Genomic DNA, 19,935 nt, shown 5'->3' on the forward strand with positions numbered 1-19,935 from the left:
ATCTTATCACAGTATGTCAATTTTCTGTGTATAGTACTACGAGTACATACTGCACTCAATAGTCATATGAAAGTGATTATAAACAATATTTGCTCTCCAGATAATTCTTGGATGCCCACGATCTTATTTAGATTCTTTGAAACTAAACAATACATTAATGTACATTTCACAATATTCAATTCCCTGAAGCATGTTAGATTGTTCAGTATATGTATATAAATTGAGATTCCCTTCATTATGTAAAAACCTGTTTTTTAAGCAATCATCGCGTAAATTAAATAAAAAATCGCGTTATTTCAAATACAACGCGTAAAAAAAGCCGCGAAAATTGAATTCGCGTAAACTGAAGTTTTAGTGCAGTCATAGTTAATGAACACGGAAAATTATACTTTGTTCGTTATTAATTCAAGTGTCGATCACTAATTATTTCAATTCATTAAATTATATGCGACCTAATCATCATGTATTTTTATTCCTATTTTTAAAATGCGAGTGGTGGAGGACGCACAAATCAGTGGAATTTATTGCAAATGGAAAATCAAATCTTTGCTTTTTGAGACGTACGCAAATGCAAATCCACCATCGAGAATTGGGCCTCTTTTGCTCACGAAAAAATAATTGCTACGGTCGTTGCTGAAGGCCGGTTCGGTATTCTAAATGGAAGTAGAGTTGCACTTCCATGTAAATAAATGATAATAATTACGGCGGCATCTCACCGGGTTTTTCTAAAAGTGTAATAGAAATCTGAAACTTAATCTAATTTATTGATAAATTAATTGTACAATAAAAAAAAGGGTTGATGCATAGTTTTTATTAAACTAAAACATGCCTTCAAAAAAAGAAATAATAAAAATTAAAATATTGAGATTATGAAAATAAATCATCTGATGAGGAGTGTACCGAAAATAAGCCATCCACATATATTTGTGTTGTACGCATGTATTTTTGATGGTTTTTTTATGCTCAGATCACAGCATTCTGTGCATTTGGCTGTCAGCTTTCGTTTGTTTACTTGTTTGTGCGGTAGAAATTCTGCGTTCTCAAAATGTCGCGTATTGAAAAGGAAGTGAAAATTAAGGTTCTGGACACATGGTTAAATGAGAAGGGTATTACTATGCGAAAATTGGCGAAGCGGTTTGGAATTCATCATGCCAGTGTTCAAAATATAATCAATTTGGGGAACACTATTCTTTGGATGAGCTCCCAGGTAAGGAAGAAAACCCGGTTATTCCAACCCAAAACTGGACCAGAAAGTGGAATCTCTAATCATGAAGAACAAATCAATGTCAATAAGTAATTTGGCCAAAAAAGCAGGAACGAGTGTCGGAATGATCCAGCGTATCAAGAGACAAAATCACCTGAAGACCTACAAGAAGCAAAAAATCTCGAAATAAAGTGTAGAACAGATGAAGCGAGCAGCAACAAGGGCCCGGAAATAGTATTCGCGTCTTTTGTAGTGTCCGCATGCATGCGTTTTAATGGACGATGAGACTTATGTAAAAAAGGACTCAAACCCCCTTCCAGGTCTACAATACTTTACTGTCGAGAGGATGTGAGCGATGCGGACAGGTCGATTCAAGTGGAGAAATTCAATCGAAAGGTGCTGGTATTTCAAGCAATATGTTCCTGTGGTTTGAAATCAACCAATTTTTACACTACCTGAACTATAAATGCAGAAATCTATCGATCTGAGTGTCTCCAGAGGAGATTGCTGCCTTTATATACGAAGCATAGTACACATCCAATGTTTTTTCCGGATTTAGCGTCGGCTCACCATGCCAAAACCACTCTCAATTGGCTTGCGGAAAAAGGTAAAAATTTCGTTGAGAAAAATATAAATCCACCAAATTGCCCTCGGCTTCGACCCATCGAAAGTTACTGGGCAATCGCGAAGAGGGTCTTCAAGAAGACTGGTAAGGCAGCTGGGAACATGCAGGAGTTCAAAAAAATTTGGGCTCAAGCGTCCAAAAACTACGATGCAACACTTGTCCGGAACTTGATGAAAAGTGTTCGATAAAAAGTTTGCAAAATTCTTCAAGGAATAACTTAAATTTCATCCGGTTTTCATTATGCTCGAGTTTAACCTCGCACAACAAAGGATCGAATAATATTGCACATATTACAAATCCATATTTCATCTTAAAATTGTTGATCGTTCGTAGTTCTCTATTAATGAATAGACGAGCGATCAATGCAATATATGGAATGCAATTGTTTGTAATGATCTTGTAAACATCAATTCAACTCTTGTTTACATGTCGTAGTAGTTTCCTTTGATTTCACAATCGTTTATTTGTTTTTTTTTATTGCTACATTTGTAATGTAACGGATGCATGAGTTTTTGTAGGAGTCATTTCAAATAAAACATAAATCAACATGAGTTATTTCAAATGAATTTCACTATCGACTCTTTACAAGTTTATTTTCGTTTATTTTCGTTTCGTGCGGTTTCGACGTCATAGTCATAGATCCACACCTCATCATCAGTTATGATGCATTCGATGAATGTGGGGTCACTATCTGCGTTGGAAATCATCGCTTTGGCCACATCAACACTACGCTGTTTTTGAATGAAATTCAGCTTTTTTGGCACCAGCCGAGAAGCGACGCGTTTCAAACCCAAAACATCAGTTAAAATGTGTTCGGCTGATCCATAAGAGTTGCCCAATAAAACAGCAATCCCTCTAATCGGTACAGAACGATTTTACAACACGATTTGCTTCACCGATTCAATGTTTTCTTAAGTAACAGATGTTGTGGGCGGCCAGGGATCTTATCATGATCCTAGCTTGTACGACCACCTTTGAAGCGTTTATACCACTCGTATGCCTGTGTTTTTCCTAGACACGATTCACCAAAGGCCTTTTCTAACATTTTCAACGTTTCGGAACACCTAAATCCATTTGCAACACAAAATTTGATGCACGCACGTTGTTCTAAATTTTCATCCATTATGAAAATCGCCACACGAAAATTTTTCAACTTCTTTGTATAGACGCCAAACAAAAACTAATCGTACGATATGCGTCAAAATTTGACAGAATGTGTATAAAAGTGTTGCCAACGTTGAGAGAATAAAAGTTTACCGATTGGACAAGCGCGGGAATTTTAAAATGAAAATTCCGGTTCTTTTTTTATCGTAAGGTACAAGACTTTTCATAATGTAAGACAATTTACACAGTTGATATTCGTAGCAAGACATGAGCTTGAAGATATGTTGCACAACACAATTGCGGTTTTTCAGTAACACAACAGTTACCAGAATTGTAATACAAACTTGATAAGTTGCACAATCAGTATAAAAATACATCTATAATAAAGCAGAAAATTGAAAATGAACGTCTAAAATAGTTAAACGATGGTATCTCACATGAATTTTAAGATAATTTTTAAAAATCTTAATGCACATTACATATTAAATACATTTAATTGCACTTACCATCGAATGATCATACTGCGCCCGGTCGGACAGCATAATCAGCTGATGCTCGTTGACACGAACGGATCGCTGCATTTTTGGGCTGAGCATTTAGAAATCGGACGGTAAACGGAGTTGCAATGTAAAATAAACACACCGCGAAAATACGCTTCGGAGCACAGGAAGTCTAACCCAGCAACCCAGTAAATCTTCCCGGTCGGTCACTGTTGTCACCCTCCTCATCCAATCACTAATGAGTTAATCATGGAAGTGTTAACTACCGGCACGTGCATCACTGCAGCAGCAAAAACAATCAAATCCATTTACGTTTGATTAAAAGCAAACTTTGAACTGCGTTTCGCACTCTGAACACGCACAAAGCATATTATCGTACTCGACGGGCACCCAAAAATCGGCACGAAAACAGTATTTTATTCCACATAACGTGTCACAATGCTTCCGTCGCCCATCCAGCGGCAGGATGTTGTTAGCACTGGTTCACAGCACGCATTGCCACGGTATCCATTTGGGAGTGACGAATGTCGTGTACGAAATTGCCGGCCTTGCTCTGAAGCCGGGTATTGTTCTGTTCGTTCCGTCCGTGGAAGCTCACCTTCTGGTAGAAACTTTTATCACCGCACTGCAGCCAGTAAGTCAAACACAGGTGTTTCCCACGGTCACGTTGATTTCGGCTAGCACGTTTTTTTAGTGTGTGTGTCTCTTCACTGTAGGCATATAAATTATTTTTTACACAAAGTATACTATTGTATGAAAATGAATCCAAGGAAAATATTTTGCATTTTGTTTTTGCTTAAAATTGTCGCCTACTTGATCACACGGCGTGTTCTATGTTTATGTCCGTAAATTAGTAGTTGGTTTAACATTCACCACTTCTGAGTTCGTATAAATTTTCTTTTTCTGCATTGTTTCAGCCCCCTCGATTAATTTATTAGAGCTTAGATACTAACTAGTTATTGGCAGGATTAAACGATTAGTGGATCTTCCTAGCAGATGATCCACGAAACGAAGATTGCACTATTTCATGCTGTCTCGCTGGACCTGTAATGGGAAAAAACAATATAAGCTTTAAAAATCGGTATTTTCTCGTATGATTATCATAGTATAACTATATATTGTTATATATAGTTATAATCTGAATGTTAAACTAATCTGCATAATTTGTGAAAGCTTATTTAACTTCATTTAGTGTTGTATTAATGCCGTTTTACTTTTTTTATAAATCTAAAAATAGGTATAGAATTTGCTCAAATTGTAGAAAAAATTCCGATGCCCGGAGGGTCGTATGTGTGTGTGTCACATTTGACTAGTTTGATCAAGACTCCGATCTCAGAGATGACTGGACCGATCTTGATCAAACTACACTGAAAGAAAACGCCAGCCGCATTTCGAATGCAACTTCATTCAATGCGATGAATAACTGAGAATTTCGACTATTGAATGATAGAACAATCTGCATGATCATATGATTAATATTCAGTGAGTTTCACTTCTTATATGTGTGATTACCATTCATATATTATATGACTGTCAGTTACGTTTGAAATGTTAGTGAACTGTGTGTTAATCATCATGAATCAGACTGAATGTACGTTATCCATTGTCATTTTAATCCCTGAGAAGAGTTTATTCCTAATAATGAATTATAGAACAGTTCGAATAATTTTATGATGAGAGAAAAATGAGTTTCACACTCATTTCTTCTGATTTTTTCCATCATTTATATGATTGGCATAAATATATGGAATTGTATTACAATTGTACGTAAATTGATAGAATCGAAATGAATTTGTTTTATGATATTCCCGCAACAAAAATCTTTTCATTTTACAGTGTTTCATACAATCGTACACAGAAGAATTTCTTCTTTCGAAATTTAAATGAAACTTTGATGATTCGCAATGTTGAAGGAAAAATAACATAGCATCATTTTATTATAAATGATCAGTGCGTTTCCTCCAATTGATAAAATATTTTTGGATAACTTGTCAGAAAAGTCAATGACAGAATGTAAACAAAACGCATTTTTAACCGAAGTTATATGTTTGAGGTTTCTATTTAATACGTATTGTGGTGGTGATACGAAATCAGTGATTAAGAATGGTGCTCGATGGAAATATTGGAAAACCTGGTGTCAGAGTACTTTGGTGAGTATTCAGTGAAGTAAGAGTCTGTAGTAGACTTAGAATTCACGTAATGTAAGGGCAATTTCTGCTTTAGACAGACAATTATTGTGGCCAATTCTATTTTTCTAGGATTGTATATTGCCCCCCCCCCCCTGATTTAATAAATTCAAACCCTTTTTGAATCCGTATATCGGATTAATTATATTTTGTTTGTATCTACTATCTTAAACAATCAGTTTGATAAAAGGAGACTTCCTCCGACCCTTATGTTCAATAGAAAATCGAGCCAAACACTGAATTGAAATGAATGACGACGCTTTTTAAAGAAAAAAACTCAGAATTAATTAGTAGAATGTAAAAAAAAAAAAACAAAATTTGACATGAAAGTTTTCATTCTACCATGGATCTACTGCATACTCTTGGAATGGATCAAATCTGGTTTTGTCTTTTTCCAGGATTGCTATGGAGATGGAAACCAACAAATCTCTGTAACTATATAAGCATACTTTGCTGCAGATTTTTGGTGTACAAGACAATCATGTTCCTACTATCAATCAATTTTATTGTAAATAAAAATATCATTTTAAACAATCGTGTAAATTTATTTTAAAATCATTACTTTTACAGACAATAAATAACAAAAATAAATCGAAGCGCTGGACGTTTTTACTTTATTAAAATTTAACTTTTCTGGCTGCTTAAATGAATTTATTGTGAAATCGTTTGGAAAGGTTATAACGGTTTTCAACAGTAATGTAATTTGCATTTGAATGGAAACGGAAAAGTCGTGTATCTAACAGCAAACGATATTTTATATGAAACTAGCTGACCCGTCGAACTTCGTCTCGCCAGAAGAATTGTCAAAAGACTAAGTGGTCAACGTTTCTCTCCATTATTTTTCTGATTACTTAACTTACAATAAACGGAATTCGACACACACTCTCTTTAGCTCACAAAGGAGAAATATCACCAAAGATTAATGTGAAAATATGTAATACCTCTGTTAAGTAAGCGAAAATTGAACAAATGCACAGATATCTATTCTGAACAGTCCGTTTTAAGGAATTACTCATACGTGAATGTTCACCCGACAGAACAAACTTCAAAGCAGTTTCTTATACACTAAAAATTTCTATTTTTGTGTTCGGTAATAATTTTTCCGGCAACGATCTGTAAAATATTATTTTTACTGAAAGATACGTGAAATTTATCTTACGGGCATCTGTCAAAGAACTACTGAATATAGGAAAATCCTAAGTAAAAATTACGATTATTTATTATTTACTGACACGGTCTGTGAACTCTGAAATGTCATTTCTCTTGACGAACTCAGTAAAAGTTTTACCAATATCCGGAAAATTAATAAAAAAATAATGAAGAATTTTAGTAATCATCACTAAACATTCAGCAGAAATGAAGATCTGTCAAATAACATAATTTTCGGACGTAAAAGTGTGAAAATTTCTAGATTTGTAAAGAAAAAAATAGTCGTGCGAATTGATTGCTTGCGAAAAATAGATAATACTGATTCCTAGCGGGAATTTTTCATTTAGTGAATATATTCAAAAAGCCTTCTACAACTTATTATTTCTGCACTCTAAAAATATGAAGGGTGATCTCATATTCTACTGAATTGCATCCGAAAGATATTTGATCATTTTATTTGAAAAAAATTATTTCTGAAGAGCAAATGTAATTCAATTCATTCATCACACGCAAATAAATAAATTAATCGGATGAAAATATGTTTTGAAAACAAAAATGCTCCTTCCTTCTACCAAAAAATTGTAATACTTTACGGATCAAGACGTTTACATATTTTAGGATTGTTTTGTGAATTTCGCCGAACGTCGGTATTGAATAATGGAGAAGTCATTAGAATTATGACAGATCGAAGTTCAGTGGAACCGACGACACGACCTGCCACTCGTCTATATAAACTGTATCGGAAATCTAACTACCCCTCAGTAACTGGTAATGTCAAAACGAGGTTGCTTGAAAATCTATTGAAACTGGCAACAAAAGTCGAAAACTGTTGATTTTAGATAACAGTTACCAGAACCATGGCTACGTATGTTTTTTTAATGGAACGTTCTATATAAATAACCACAAAACAAAAACAAGTTATATCTGTAAACCAAAAGAAATATGGATTTCTGTGAACCGAAAAAAAAATAGGATCAGCTTAGCATTTACCTTCGCCCAGAACACCCCGAAAAGGCAGACATATAGCAGTTAGTTGACTAGATGTTCATAGCACAAGTTGAACGGGCGGCAGAAAATATTACATGCGATCGGATTGCCATTGGGCGCAGATTGATTAGAAAACAGTAGCAGGGCATATTCGCTTGTACTAGCTATGAATCATCGTTTTACCATGGACCTTAACTCTATTTTACCCACTATTGCAGATCAAATACTTCGGTATGAAAAATTCGTATGCGGAAAAAATAGCGATCGTACACGTTCTACCGTGAATAACCATCGTACAGGGACCTTCCCGAAATTGGATTACTGAAATTGGAGCCTACAACCGAGCGTAATAATCCTGTTTGTATCTATCAAGAACCATTATCTCACATCTTTATGCGAAGGGGATCATCTACGAAGAGTGCGCCATTTTATCGAACGAGAATGGGGGCGTCTATGTATAAATTAGGGCGCGGACTGGCCTATTTACATTCTAGAATTCTATCCAGACCGTCGAGAACAAATTTTACGACGAAGATCATTTGATTCTAGAGCGACGAAATGTGATGTTGGTCGCGATCTTGAATAAGACTGTGAGCTACTACCAACTTTTACAATCTTTTGTTTGATTTTTGTATCCGTATTATACATCATTACAGCTATAGAACATTAAAAAACGCTCGATCGATAAATTGTTTTTATTTCTCGATCATGAATTCGATTTTTTTTCGAAAGTTTTGCAACTCCTGTTATTGAGAGTCCACCACCGCATGCAGCTAGAACATGTTGACTGGTTAGTAATTCAATTGCGTAAAATGGAAAGATTTGATACCTTCTTCGGATTTCATAGTAGAAGTAACTGGTTCCATGCTTGATCCATATTTTCTACTATATTGAACAAAATCTGTACACAATATGTACCTTTCGCATATCTTGCGTTTTTAAATTGTTTGTTTATTTACTCTGGGCCTCCTTGGTAACTAGTTCGTAGCAACATAAACAGTGTTGCTCAAGAAGATTATTTTTATCATTATCAAGGGGTCGCTATATTTGCGGTAACTGGCGGTGAATCGTTAGCGGACAATTTCATTGCCAATTTTTCTTCGAAGTGCCTGGTCGTGTCGTCGGTGGAACTATACCGATCATTCAGCAAATAAAACTTTTACTGAATGGATCACCGAATGTCCAGCTGTTTGAAAGTCAGTAAAACTGTACCGACATCTATAAAAATAATTTGGTGTGTACAGCTTTTAAGCAGCGAGAAATTTTTCTCAAAATCTGTTCTGTACGTTCAAGTTATCAAAAAGTACCATACGTACTTTAGAGCTCTAATAAAGTGGATATTTTCAGGTACTGTGGAACTTTTGATTGCTTGGAGACGACGCATAAATTGTAATTTGATATTGATCTTACCAGTTTGAACATTCTTCACAGAATATGCAACATGAAATGACAGTCTCAATTCATTATGGTAATCATCTTGAACATTGATATCTGATAGCCACTTACTGTGTGCGCTTAGTCTAATCTAAATCATTAGAAAGAAAAATGCAAGGAAAATCTCTTAGATTGACCACACAAAGCATCTCGTTGTGCTCCAAACATTTTTTTCAACGATCTAGTATTCTTTCCTCCGACTCTTTTTCCTTATCTTTCTGATTACTTAACCTACAATCAATAGAATTCGATACACATTCGCTTTAGCCCAAAAAAGAAATATCACCAAAAATTAATGTGAAAATGTGAAACACTTCTGTTAAGCAAAAATTTAGCAAATGCATAGATTGTCATCTCATCCTTTGAGTCAATTCACTGAACAGAGACCAGTTCCTTGCACAGCTTTAAGGCAGCGAGAAAGTTTTCTCAGAACTTGTTCTGTATGTTTAAGTTGCCGAAAAGTGCCACGCAAACTTGAGAGCTCTAATAAAGTGGATATTTTTCAGGTACTGTGGACCTTTGGTTGCTTAGAGAGGCTTAGTGTACTCTGAGTCATTAAAAAACAAACTGCACGGAAAATCTCTTAGCTTGACCTAAACGCTTCTACAGCACAAACTTTGCATTGATTTATTCAAAAATTTACTGATTTGTTAGGCCGGGATGGCCAATATTTATCATTAATCACAATTCATCAACAGGTAAATGATATCAGAACTTTTTCTGCTGCCTTCAGCGGTTTTCTAGAAAACAGTCATATGCATTCCGTCATTGCGTCATTTGTCAAGTTTTAATACCCAATTAAGCACGTGGACCGCAAAGTTGAATGCTATTCAGAATCACGCTAACTAGTATCGAATACAGAATCTTTAATTTGAATATATCTTTTGCTACAAACATTCATTCACCGTTTACATCTAAAATCTGATTCAATTGACTTATACACTCTTGTATAAGAAACGATCGCGCCTTTGATATCCTGAAGGAAGAGATAAAGAGGATGGAAATAATGCTCCACGCACATCAGTACGCTCCTACACTATGAATGTTACAGCCGACAAACCGAACGTAAACTGCCTGAAACGAGCACGCCGAACTGTCTCAGATCTTTAATTATGAATATAATTACTTGAAAACAAACTTTTCTTTCTATAGAATTTCATTGATCGATCGATTCATAGAAGATCGACCAAAATATAAAAATTAACTATTCATTAAAACCAAAGTCCGTCCTTCAATCCGTTTCGTATATTATCAATTCTCAATTATATTGTTATCAATGCCCTACCAACGGTGATTGCTATGCGCAATGATCAACCGCTGCGCAAAGCAATCACCAAAGGCAAAACTAAAACCCACATGCTTGCCTCGAATCTTCATAGCAAACCAAGAGCAACAAATTTGAACCGCGCCGGCTACTGTCGCAGACCTGGTCAAGGGAGAGTAATATTTTGCTATCGACAGAAACAACGCAGTGACTGATACCCGAAGTTTACTGTCGCAACAGCGAGAACTTCATGCTTCTTCGGCTGTCGTGGACCATGACAAAATGTCTTAAGATGGAATGAACTGTCGAACGAAGTGAATGACGGCAACGTTGGCTGTACAGAACTATTTGTCTAAGGGCTGTCGTGATGAAACCTATCACAAGGCTGTCATGGAAAGAGTAGCAAGACAGCCTCAATAATAATGTCGCGCGGCGGTACATTTGGGAAGCCTGCTCGCACCACCTTGAAAAAATAGTCAGTTGACGCTGAAGGTATGAAGCATCCTCAGCACTCTTGATTATTTGGTATAACTTTAAGTCATCAGCAAAAGATAGTCGTGGGCCTTCTAGTGAGTAACTTACATCGTTGAAATAAAGGAGGAAAATCAGTGGACCGAGATGACTTCCTTGAGGTATTCCGGAAAAAGCAAAGAACTCCTGCGATAGACTGTCATTGATTTTAACCAACAGCCGTCGATTGCACAGATACGATTGCATCCATCGACGAATACTGGAACCGAAACCCAGCCTATCCAGTTTGGCGATCGTGATTGATTTTATCAAAAGCTGCGGAGCGATCCGTGTAAATAGCATCCGTTTGAAAGCCATTTGACATAGCATCCATTATGTACGTCGTAAAAGATAAGAGATTAGTAGCTGTTAATTGCGCTACGCCGAACAACGATCCCCACTCTACCCTATCAAAAGGAAAATAACGATTAGACCACACAGTATATCACCGGAGGATCGTTATCATCTTTGAAGGTGACTTTGTATGCCTAACCGCGCCATGCGTGTGAAGACGATCGAAGACTATAGTCTGAGTCAGTACAATACGTCACTGCGATACATCCACTTCGGAAATTAATTTAGTGTTGAAATTGAACTTATTTGCTAACTTTACCGCTGATTATTAATCATACCTACTTATACTTAACTATTAGCTGCCCAGACATAAAGTAGATTAGTAGGTGAGATACTATGGATTACTATAAAGTTGTGAATTGTATCATACTTAACCTAATGTGAATTTACAGTAATCGATAACAGTGATTGATAAGTACATGAAACTTATATGCTATTTGCCGCCATTGGAACACTGGCTAGGGTGAGCAATTATTGAACTTTTCATACGGTATGTTCAAACTTAGGCTGTTTACTCAGGCGCACAAGCCCAAGATTTCTACTTCGATTGACTTAAAAACTTGACAAAACATTCTTGAAATGTTTTATTGTAACAAAATACAAAAGAAAAAATTTTGAGTTTTTGAAAGTATTAGGCATTTTGAAAGTGTTAGACCTCACGGCCCCCTAGAACAATAAGTTGTTTCCTTTGATTTTATAGGCAATGAATTTGAAATTCGTTTTTTCTCGAAAGCAGATTTTAAAAGTCCGTGTCCATTGTCATTCAAAAATTTTGCACACATTTTCTACAAGTAAAATACTAGACCCCAACGTTTTCCTTTTCGTTTTTCTGTTACTTAGAGAAGGTTTCTAGCTACAAAATAGCGTATTTTTATGTGAAAAATCGTAATTTTGACTTTAAACAATTACCTAAAATAATTAAAATTTAAAGAAATCATAGAAAAAAACGTTGATGTTACAAGCCATATCCCGTTATCTAACCGGCTGGTTCGCAAATTACCGATATTGTAACGGGTGATTTTTTAAGAGCTTGAGAACTTTTTTAAACAATAAAACGCATAAAATTTGCAAAATCTCATCGGTTCTTTATTTTAAACGTTAGATTGGTACATGACATTTACTTTTTGAAGATAATTTCATTTAAATGTTGACCGCGGCTGCGTCTTAGGTGGTCCATTCGGAAAATCCGCTTTTTTATCGACAAATTTTGTTCAGCGATGAGGCTCATTTCTGGTTGAATGGCTACGTAAATAAGCAAAATTGCCGCATTTGGAGTGAAGAGCAACCAGAAGCCGTTCAAGAACTGCCCATGCATCCCGAAAAATGCACTGTTTGGTGTGGTTTGTACGCTGGTGGAATCATTGGACCGTATTTTTTCAAAGATGCTGTTGGACGCAACGTTACAGTGAATGGCGATCGCTATCGTTCGATGCTAACAAACTTTTGGTTGCCAAAAATGGAAGTACTGAACTTGGTTGACATGTGGTTTCAACAAGATGGCGCTACATGCCACACAGCTCGCGATTCTTTGGCCATTTTGAGGGAAAACTTCGGAGAACAATTCATCTCAAGAAATGGACCGGTAAGTTGGCCACCAAGATCATGCGATTTGACGCCTTTAGACTATTTTTTTGTGGGGCTACGTCAAGTCTAAAGTCTACAGAAATAAGCCAGTAACTATTCCAGCTTTGGAAGACAACATTTCCGAAGAAATTCGGGCTATTCCGGCCGAAATGCTCGAAAAAGTTGCCCAAAATTGGACTTTCCGAATGGACCACCTAAGACGCAGCCGCGGTCAACATTTAAATGAAATTATCTTCAAAAAGTAAATGTCATGTACCAATCTAACGTTTAAAATAAAGAACCGATGAGATTTTGCAAATTTTATGCGTTTTATTGTTTAAAAAAGTTCTCAAGCTCTTAAAAAATCACCCTGTACAATTCGTAGTTGAAACCAGACGAGTAGATTTATTACATTCTTTGCCGAAATCAACTGGCAATATCAATTTTATAAATACATGATTAATGTCGCCGAACCAAGTGTAATTTTTCCGTTTCAAAAAATTGAAAATATGTTGTTGAACAGAACTTAGGAAGTTCACTCAAGGCTACAATGTAACAAACTTAAAAGCAGGTTTCAATGCTTAAAAAAACATTTCCAATTAATGTTGAGAACGACTGACTGTAGGTAAATTGAAAAGTGCCGTTTCATACATGCCGACGACCCTATCAATCAAAAACACCCAATTGTTTCCCAGAAAGCACGGACAAAACCTGACCGCGCGTCGGAAAATCCAATTACATGCTTTGTTAGGGAGATTTTTTGCACCGGTCAATTCGCGTTGTTTTCCCGCTTTATTGCATGCCCTAACAACAATCTGACCGATGTAATCCTGAAGCATAATAAAAACATCAACTATCCCGACGGGCTGTGGCTTTTTCTCCACCTTCCGTGACCACGCAATTCGGTCTAGTAACAGACGCACCGAGGGGGGGTGAGGGAGGTTTGGTCTCACCTCATCTCAACTCAACGCAGACGATATCAGGAGGCAATTTGTGTTCGTCGCGCTACGTTTCTCGAGTCAGAGTCGGATCCCGTGTAGAAGATTTCCCGACCGAGGACTGCCTCACCGCCGGACATAAATGATTGTGCTAATGACGTGCCTAAATAGCGCCCACTCGATTACAGTTCAACCGAGCACGTAAACATTAATTTCTCGCTCGACACCTGAGCCAAACGGCGATGATACTAACGGATTATGGCACTACGAAAGGGGCGGGTACTTGACGTCACATAAAAGTGGTACGGTGTGGTAGCGTAACTCACCAAGCCGCACTTGGAATCCAGTTCAGTGTGCAATCATAGAAGATGTGTTTGAAGGCTGGAAAATTGTTACTGCTTCATGAAGTGAACTACTCTCCTAGAATCACAGGATTTATACTGCTATATCGTATAACATAACTGTATCATAACTGTAACGTATCGTTTGCAAACAAGAGGACTGAAAATTCTTAGAACATCACTACGTTATGATCAAACTTTAAATTTTCACCATATCTCATTGTGGTTCTCGTCTAGATCAGAGTCAATTTGTTCTGCAAATCAGAAGGATTGATTGATCATTATTTAAAAAAACGTGCCTTATCCACCTAGCAGTGAAATGATACCTTTTCTATCAGTTCGCATGTTATTTTATGAGCCGTCACTAAGAATGACATTATAAACCCTGTACTTTCGGAACTGCAAGTTGGGTCGAAAAGAGAAATACAATTGTGCTTTCGAATCTAAACGTGTAATAATAGATTGAGCATTCCTTAAGATGTCGAAGTGAGTTCCACATTATAGTTTTCGGTTTTTTTACAGTATTTCCAGAATTCAGGGACCAACATAACAACAAAACGGCTAGTATAGCGGTGAATTATTATGACGAATGAATTTGAATAATTTTGAGCCCAACTTTTAAATTTTTCTGTGTATTGTCATCTTCCATAACAGTTAAAATTTTAAAAACTCATCACTCTTAACCGGAAGTTGAAATTGGACAAAACACACCAATTTTGTAAGTCTTTTAATTTAGATTTTTGTTTATGAAATTGAATGTGGCCTTCTTTGAGAATACGATTGAGCAGAATTCGAAAATCGGTGTAACCAAAGTCAGTTGAACTCTCCTAAGAGATTGTGAACCATTTCATTTGATTCAAAATTTTTGAAAATCGGTGAAGCCATCTTTGAGAAATCGTAGTGCGTTCCAAATTAATTAGTTGGATTTCTTCCAGGATCGAAAACCGATTTCCGATAAACCGAAATTAGTTTATTTGGTCATCCAAATCAACAAATCCGATAAACCCGATTAATTTATGTGAAATTCACATTTTTATACTAATTACCATCACTGTCTTCCACCATCCATTTTTTTATCACTAACTAGCTGACCCATCGCACTTCGTCTCGCCCAAAAATTATTTGTTCGAATTTATGTTTTCGAACAGCAGAATTGTCAAACGACTAAGTGATTCCTCTCCAATATTTTTCTGATTACTTAACCAACAATCAACGGAATGTGACGCAAAATGAAGCGAATGCACAGATTGTCATCTCATCCTTTGAGTCAACAATGCACTGAATAGAGAACCCTCTCTAATGGTTTCGATATAATGCATATGAGGTGCCACGTTTGCTCTTTCAGATATAATTTTTACAATCCGTTATTTAAATAGATAAAAAGAGCAGCATTTTGTATTGAACCAGAATTTTGTATTGAAAAAAATAACATAATGTTGGAGAGTTTCTTATGTAGAGTTGCTTATTCGGTAGAGTACGACCAATTTACAATCTGTATTAACCTAAGTAACCAAAAGTTCGTAAAAAAGAAAAATGATTTGCTTGAGTAGCATACAAAACTAATGAATAGCATTCTAAACAGTCCGTTTTAAAAAAAATATTCATACTTGAATGTGAACTTTTTATGTACGTTCAAGTTGCCAAAAAGTCCATGAGTACTGTGAAGCAGTAAGAAAATTAATATTTTTTTGATACTGTGGATTTTTTTGGTGGGTTGGAGAGACTTCGCTTCAATTTCAATTCAATATTGATTTTACCAATTTGAACATATTTCACAGAATTTAAAATATAAAATTCGAGTCTTAATTCATTATGGTAATCATTCAAGTTTCCACGATAACTGCTGTCAAACCTTTTGTTTGAAGCCAGTTTCGAACCTAGTTTCAACGTTGTTGAACTTAAAATCGAGTCAGTTTCGAACCTGGTTTTTATATCAGGTTTGCTCAAATCCCTGTTGCTAAGTGCGAAAGAAACACAGTTTCGTGAAAAGTGTTTGTTCGATGAAACTACCCTGGGTCAGTTTCAGTTTTCTCAAGCGAAAATGACCTAAGAAAATTTTATTACTGTTCATCCTTATCGCTTCTACAGCACCATCTTTTTAATTTCGCAATAATTTCGATACCCAATTAAGCACGTGGCTCGAAATGACAAATCGCATGTATCAAGTATGCATGTGAAATCTCAACACAAAACATCTCGTTGTGCACCAAACAAATTTGTCAACGATCTAGTATTCTTTCCTTCGATACCCAAGCACTTATGCAACTCGTTGCGCGCCGAACATCAATCGTAGATCTAGCAATCATTGACGAGTTTTTCAGTGGAAAATTCCACTCACCATACAAAACAACTTTATGGATTTTTCCCACTTTTCCGGCAAGTTTTCCTATTTTTTTGATGTACGAACCCGGTATGGTTAAAAACTGATCAAACAAAAAAAGAATCATGTAAATCCGTCCATCCGTTCTTACGTGATGCGATTACAAAAAATGATCTCTTCATTTTTATATATATACTAGCTGACCCGTCGAACTTCGTCTCGCCTGAAATTATTTTTTTAAATTTGTGTTTTCGAACAGCAGAGTTGCCAAACGTTAATGTTTCTTTCCATTATTTTACTGATTACTTGGCTTACAATAAACGAATTACGACAAATTCATATCCAACACAATAACTTCGTCCCGAAGAAGAAATATCATCAAGAATTATTGTGGATATGTTCAATGCTTTTGTTACGCAAAAACTAAACAAATGCACCGTTTGCCATCTCATCCTTCGAGTCAGTGTATTGAACAGAGATTGTAGATCTCTTTCAAACTAAAGATTTGACATGTGGGATGATGGATTGGGTTGAATCATATCTGACTGGTCGTAGTATGACCGTGAGAATTGGCGACTGCGTTACTCCATCATTCATCGTGAGCTCTGGTGTTCCTCAGGGAAGCCATCTAGGACCATTCATATTTCTGCTATATCTAAATGATCTGAATTTCGCATTGCAATGCATGAAGCCATCATTCGCCGACGAATTCAAACTGTTTCATCTCATCAAATATCTGAAAGACTCAAACTTCTTGCAGTCACAGTTGGATGTATTTTCTAAGTGGTGCAACGTCAACAGAATGGTTATTAACGCCTTCAAATGCTTCGTTATCATGTCATCATCGATCATGTATGATTACACTATTTCGCAAGCTGTACTAAAACGGGAGACATCAATTAGGGATCTAGGAGTGTTATTGGATTCAAAACTTAGTTTCAAATATCACATAGAATATACCCTCTCTAAAGCATTAAAGATGCTAGGATTCATCTTTCGCATCTCAAAAAATTTCAATAACATATACTGCCTGAAATCGTTATATTGCGCTCTAGTTCGCGAGTATGCTGTTGTTGTTTGGGCACCATATTATCAAACAGATAAGCTACGCATTGAAACTGTTCAGTACAAGTTCATTCGTTTTGATTTGCGTCGCCCTGGAGAGATCCATTTAATCTTCCAAGCTACGAAAATCGTTGTAGACATACACTTCGATACACAAAAAGCTGTTTTCGTCGCGGACCTCATCCAATCTCGAATTGATAGTGAAGATCGCCTACAACAGCTAAGTTTTGACATTCTTCGGCGTAATTTGCGGTTTAATCCCTTTCTCAGAATTCCTCGTGCTAGAACTAACTATGGGTTCATTGAACCGTTTTCGAGTATATGTCGAGTATACTTGCTCTAATGGATTTAATTTAAATTTATCTCGTAACGCCATTAAAACCCGTTTTCTCCAAATATTTTCCCGCTAGTTTTATTAGGATAATTAGACAATATGAATAGTTGTTAGTTAGCTTTGTAGTTTAAATAAGGGTAATTTAAGATTTCGTTATGTATCATTTGGTCAAATGTTATTTGTTGATACAAAAGATGAGAAGGTTTTATGCCTGCTGGAGAAGGAGAACCAAAATCTCAGCTCCAGCAGGCTTTTCCCTTGCTCCTAAAGAAACAAATAAATAAATTAACAGATGGATGAAAAAGAGATGACCAAGATAATTACTTTAAATTGACCCCACAAATTTCCAAAAGCAGCCCTCGGGGATTGTTGTTTATCATTGAATATTAAGACTTATTTGTACTGAAGACGTTTAAAATTTAATAGCAAATCCTTAGGGATTATCGAAAGTAATAAACTAATTTTGAACGGTTGTCCATAACCTACTTCACCGCTAGTGATATTACTTAGTCGTGTTCGATGAATGTTCGTAGCAGGTTGATGACAGGATCAATTTTAGATTAACGAATTAGCGATAAAATGAAAAATACTTGGACATTCGAAAGTTCAAATTACCCTTTTATTAAATATTGTGTCCATTAACTTTGACATGAACGCTATATTCGTTCAAGAATTGTATCAAAAGGCCTCTCATTCGTCGAGCCACCACATCGGTTTGCTTAGTATTCAGTCCTGAGAATCAATATTCTGTTCTAGCGGAGTGAACATGAGGAGTGAGTATACCAGTATTCTTCTTATCGTTAAAGCCAATGTATAAAACAGCAGATCTCACAACTAATGCTTCTTACATGCCACGATTTCTCCTTCAGATATGATATTCACGATTCGCATATGGTAATTCGTCAAGTAATCCAAAGTTCGGAAAATGAAATGATTTGGCTTAAGCAGCTTACAAATGTCATGAATACCATCTGTTTTGAAGTAAACAAACTCTTGAAAACTCACTCGAATCGGCTGAACAAACGTCAGCATGCTAAATGCAAGGAAAATATTTTCATCTGAACTCATTATTTCAACAGCAGAATCCTATCATTGATACGTAATCGTTACATAATTTGATTTGTTCAACTCACGCCCACGATGGCCAACATAATTCATCTAACTACATCTACTGGTAAATGACATTAGAACTTATGTTTCTGTTTACGGTATAGCTAAAACAGTCATTTGGCAAGTAATGATTTTGATACCCTATTAGGTACGTGTTTCCAAATGACGAATCAATCATGCATGTAAAATCTCCACCCAAATCTACTCGTTGCGCGCCAAACGATTTTCCAAAGATCTAGTATTCTTTTCTTCAACGGCGAAATACTGAGCATCTCCTTGCGCGCCAAACATCAATTGTAGATCTAGCAATCATTGGCGACTTTTTCAGTGGAAAATTCCATTGTCCATACAAAATAACTTTATTGGTTTTTCCCACTTTTCCGGTAAGTTTTCCTAATTTTTTTGATGTACGAACCCGGTGGGGGTAAAAACTGATCAAACAAAAAAAAAAAGCATCTCAATCCGTCCATCCGTTCTTACGTGATGCGATTACAAAGAATGATCTCTGCATTTTTATATATATATAGATAGATAGATAGATAGATGAGATCTACATTCCGATTCTAACCTCGTCGTTTTTTCTGTCTTCCACCATCTTTTGATAACTAATTAGATCTACATGCTGATTTTAACCCCGTCGTTCGTTTACGCTCGTTTAGCACCCCCTCCACCAACCCTTGTATTCCATTTACCTAACCACTTTTCTCCTCTCTCTCACCTTTTAAGTAAGAGCACTATTACAGACCTGTTATGCTTGGTGTCATCAACTGGCTATAGTGTTATACATTTAGTTTTAACTGTTAGTTTTAATTGTAGTATTAAGCCTAAATGTATATGTTGAATCATTGTAATCTTATGATACAAATGATGAGGAGGTTTTATGCCTGCTGGATAAAGAGATTTCTAAGTTTCATCTCCCCCGGGCTTTTCCTGCTCCCAAATAAATG

At 36.2% G+C, this 19,935-nt stretch overlaps 1 protein-coding gene across 6 annotated transcripts in view; it reads right to left on the reverse strand.

Annotated features, from left to right (window-relative positions):
• LOC131430485 (ras-specific guanine nucleotide-releasing factor 2-like) overlaps positions 1-19,935 on the reverse strand; it is a 499,968-nt gene that overhangs the window by 414,071 nt on the left and 65,962 nt on the right. For all 6 annotated transcript variants that reach the window (XM_058595510.1, XM_058595512.1, XM_058595511.1 and 3 more), the window contains one exon: positions 3,440-4,477. In XM_058595510.1, the coding sequence (XP_058451493.1) occupies positions 3,440-3,529 (90 nt within the window). In that variant the 5' untranslated portion in view covers positions 3,530-4,477. The remainder of the gene's footprint in view (positions 1-3,439; positions 4,478-19,935) is intronic.

The sequence above is a fragment of the Malaya genurostris genome, chromosome 2 (assembly GCF_030247185.1).
Source record: "Malaya genurostris strain Urasoe2022 chromosome 2, Malgen_1.1, whole genome shotgun sequence".
Taxonomy (NCBI): Eukaryota; Metazoa; Arthropoda; class Insecta; order Diptera; family Culicidae; genus Malaya; species Malaya genurostris.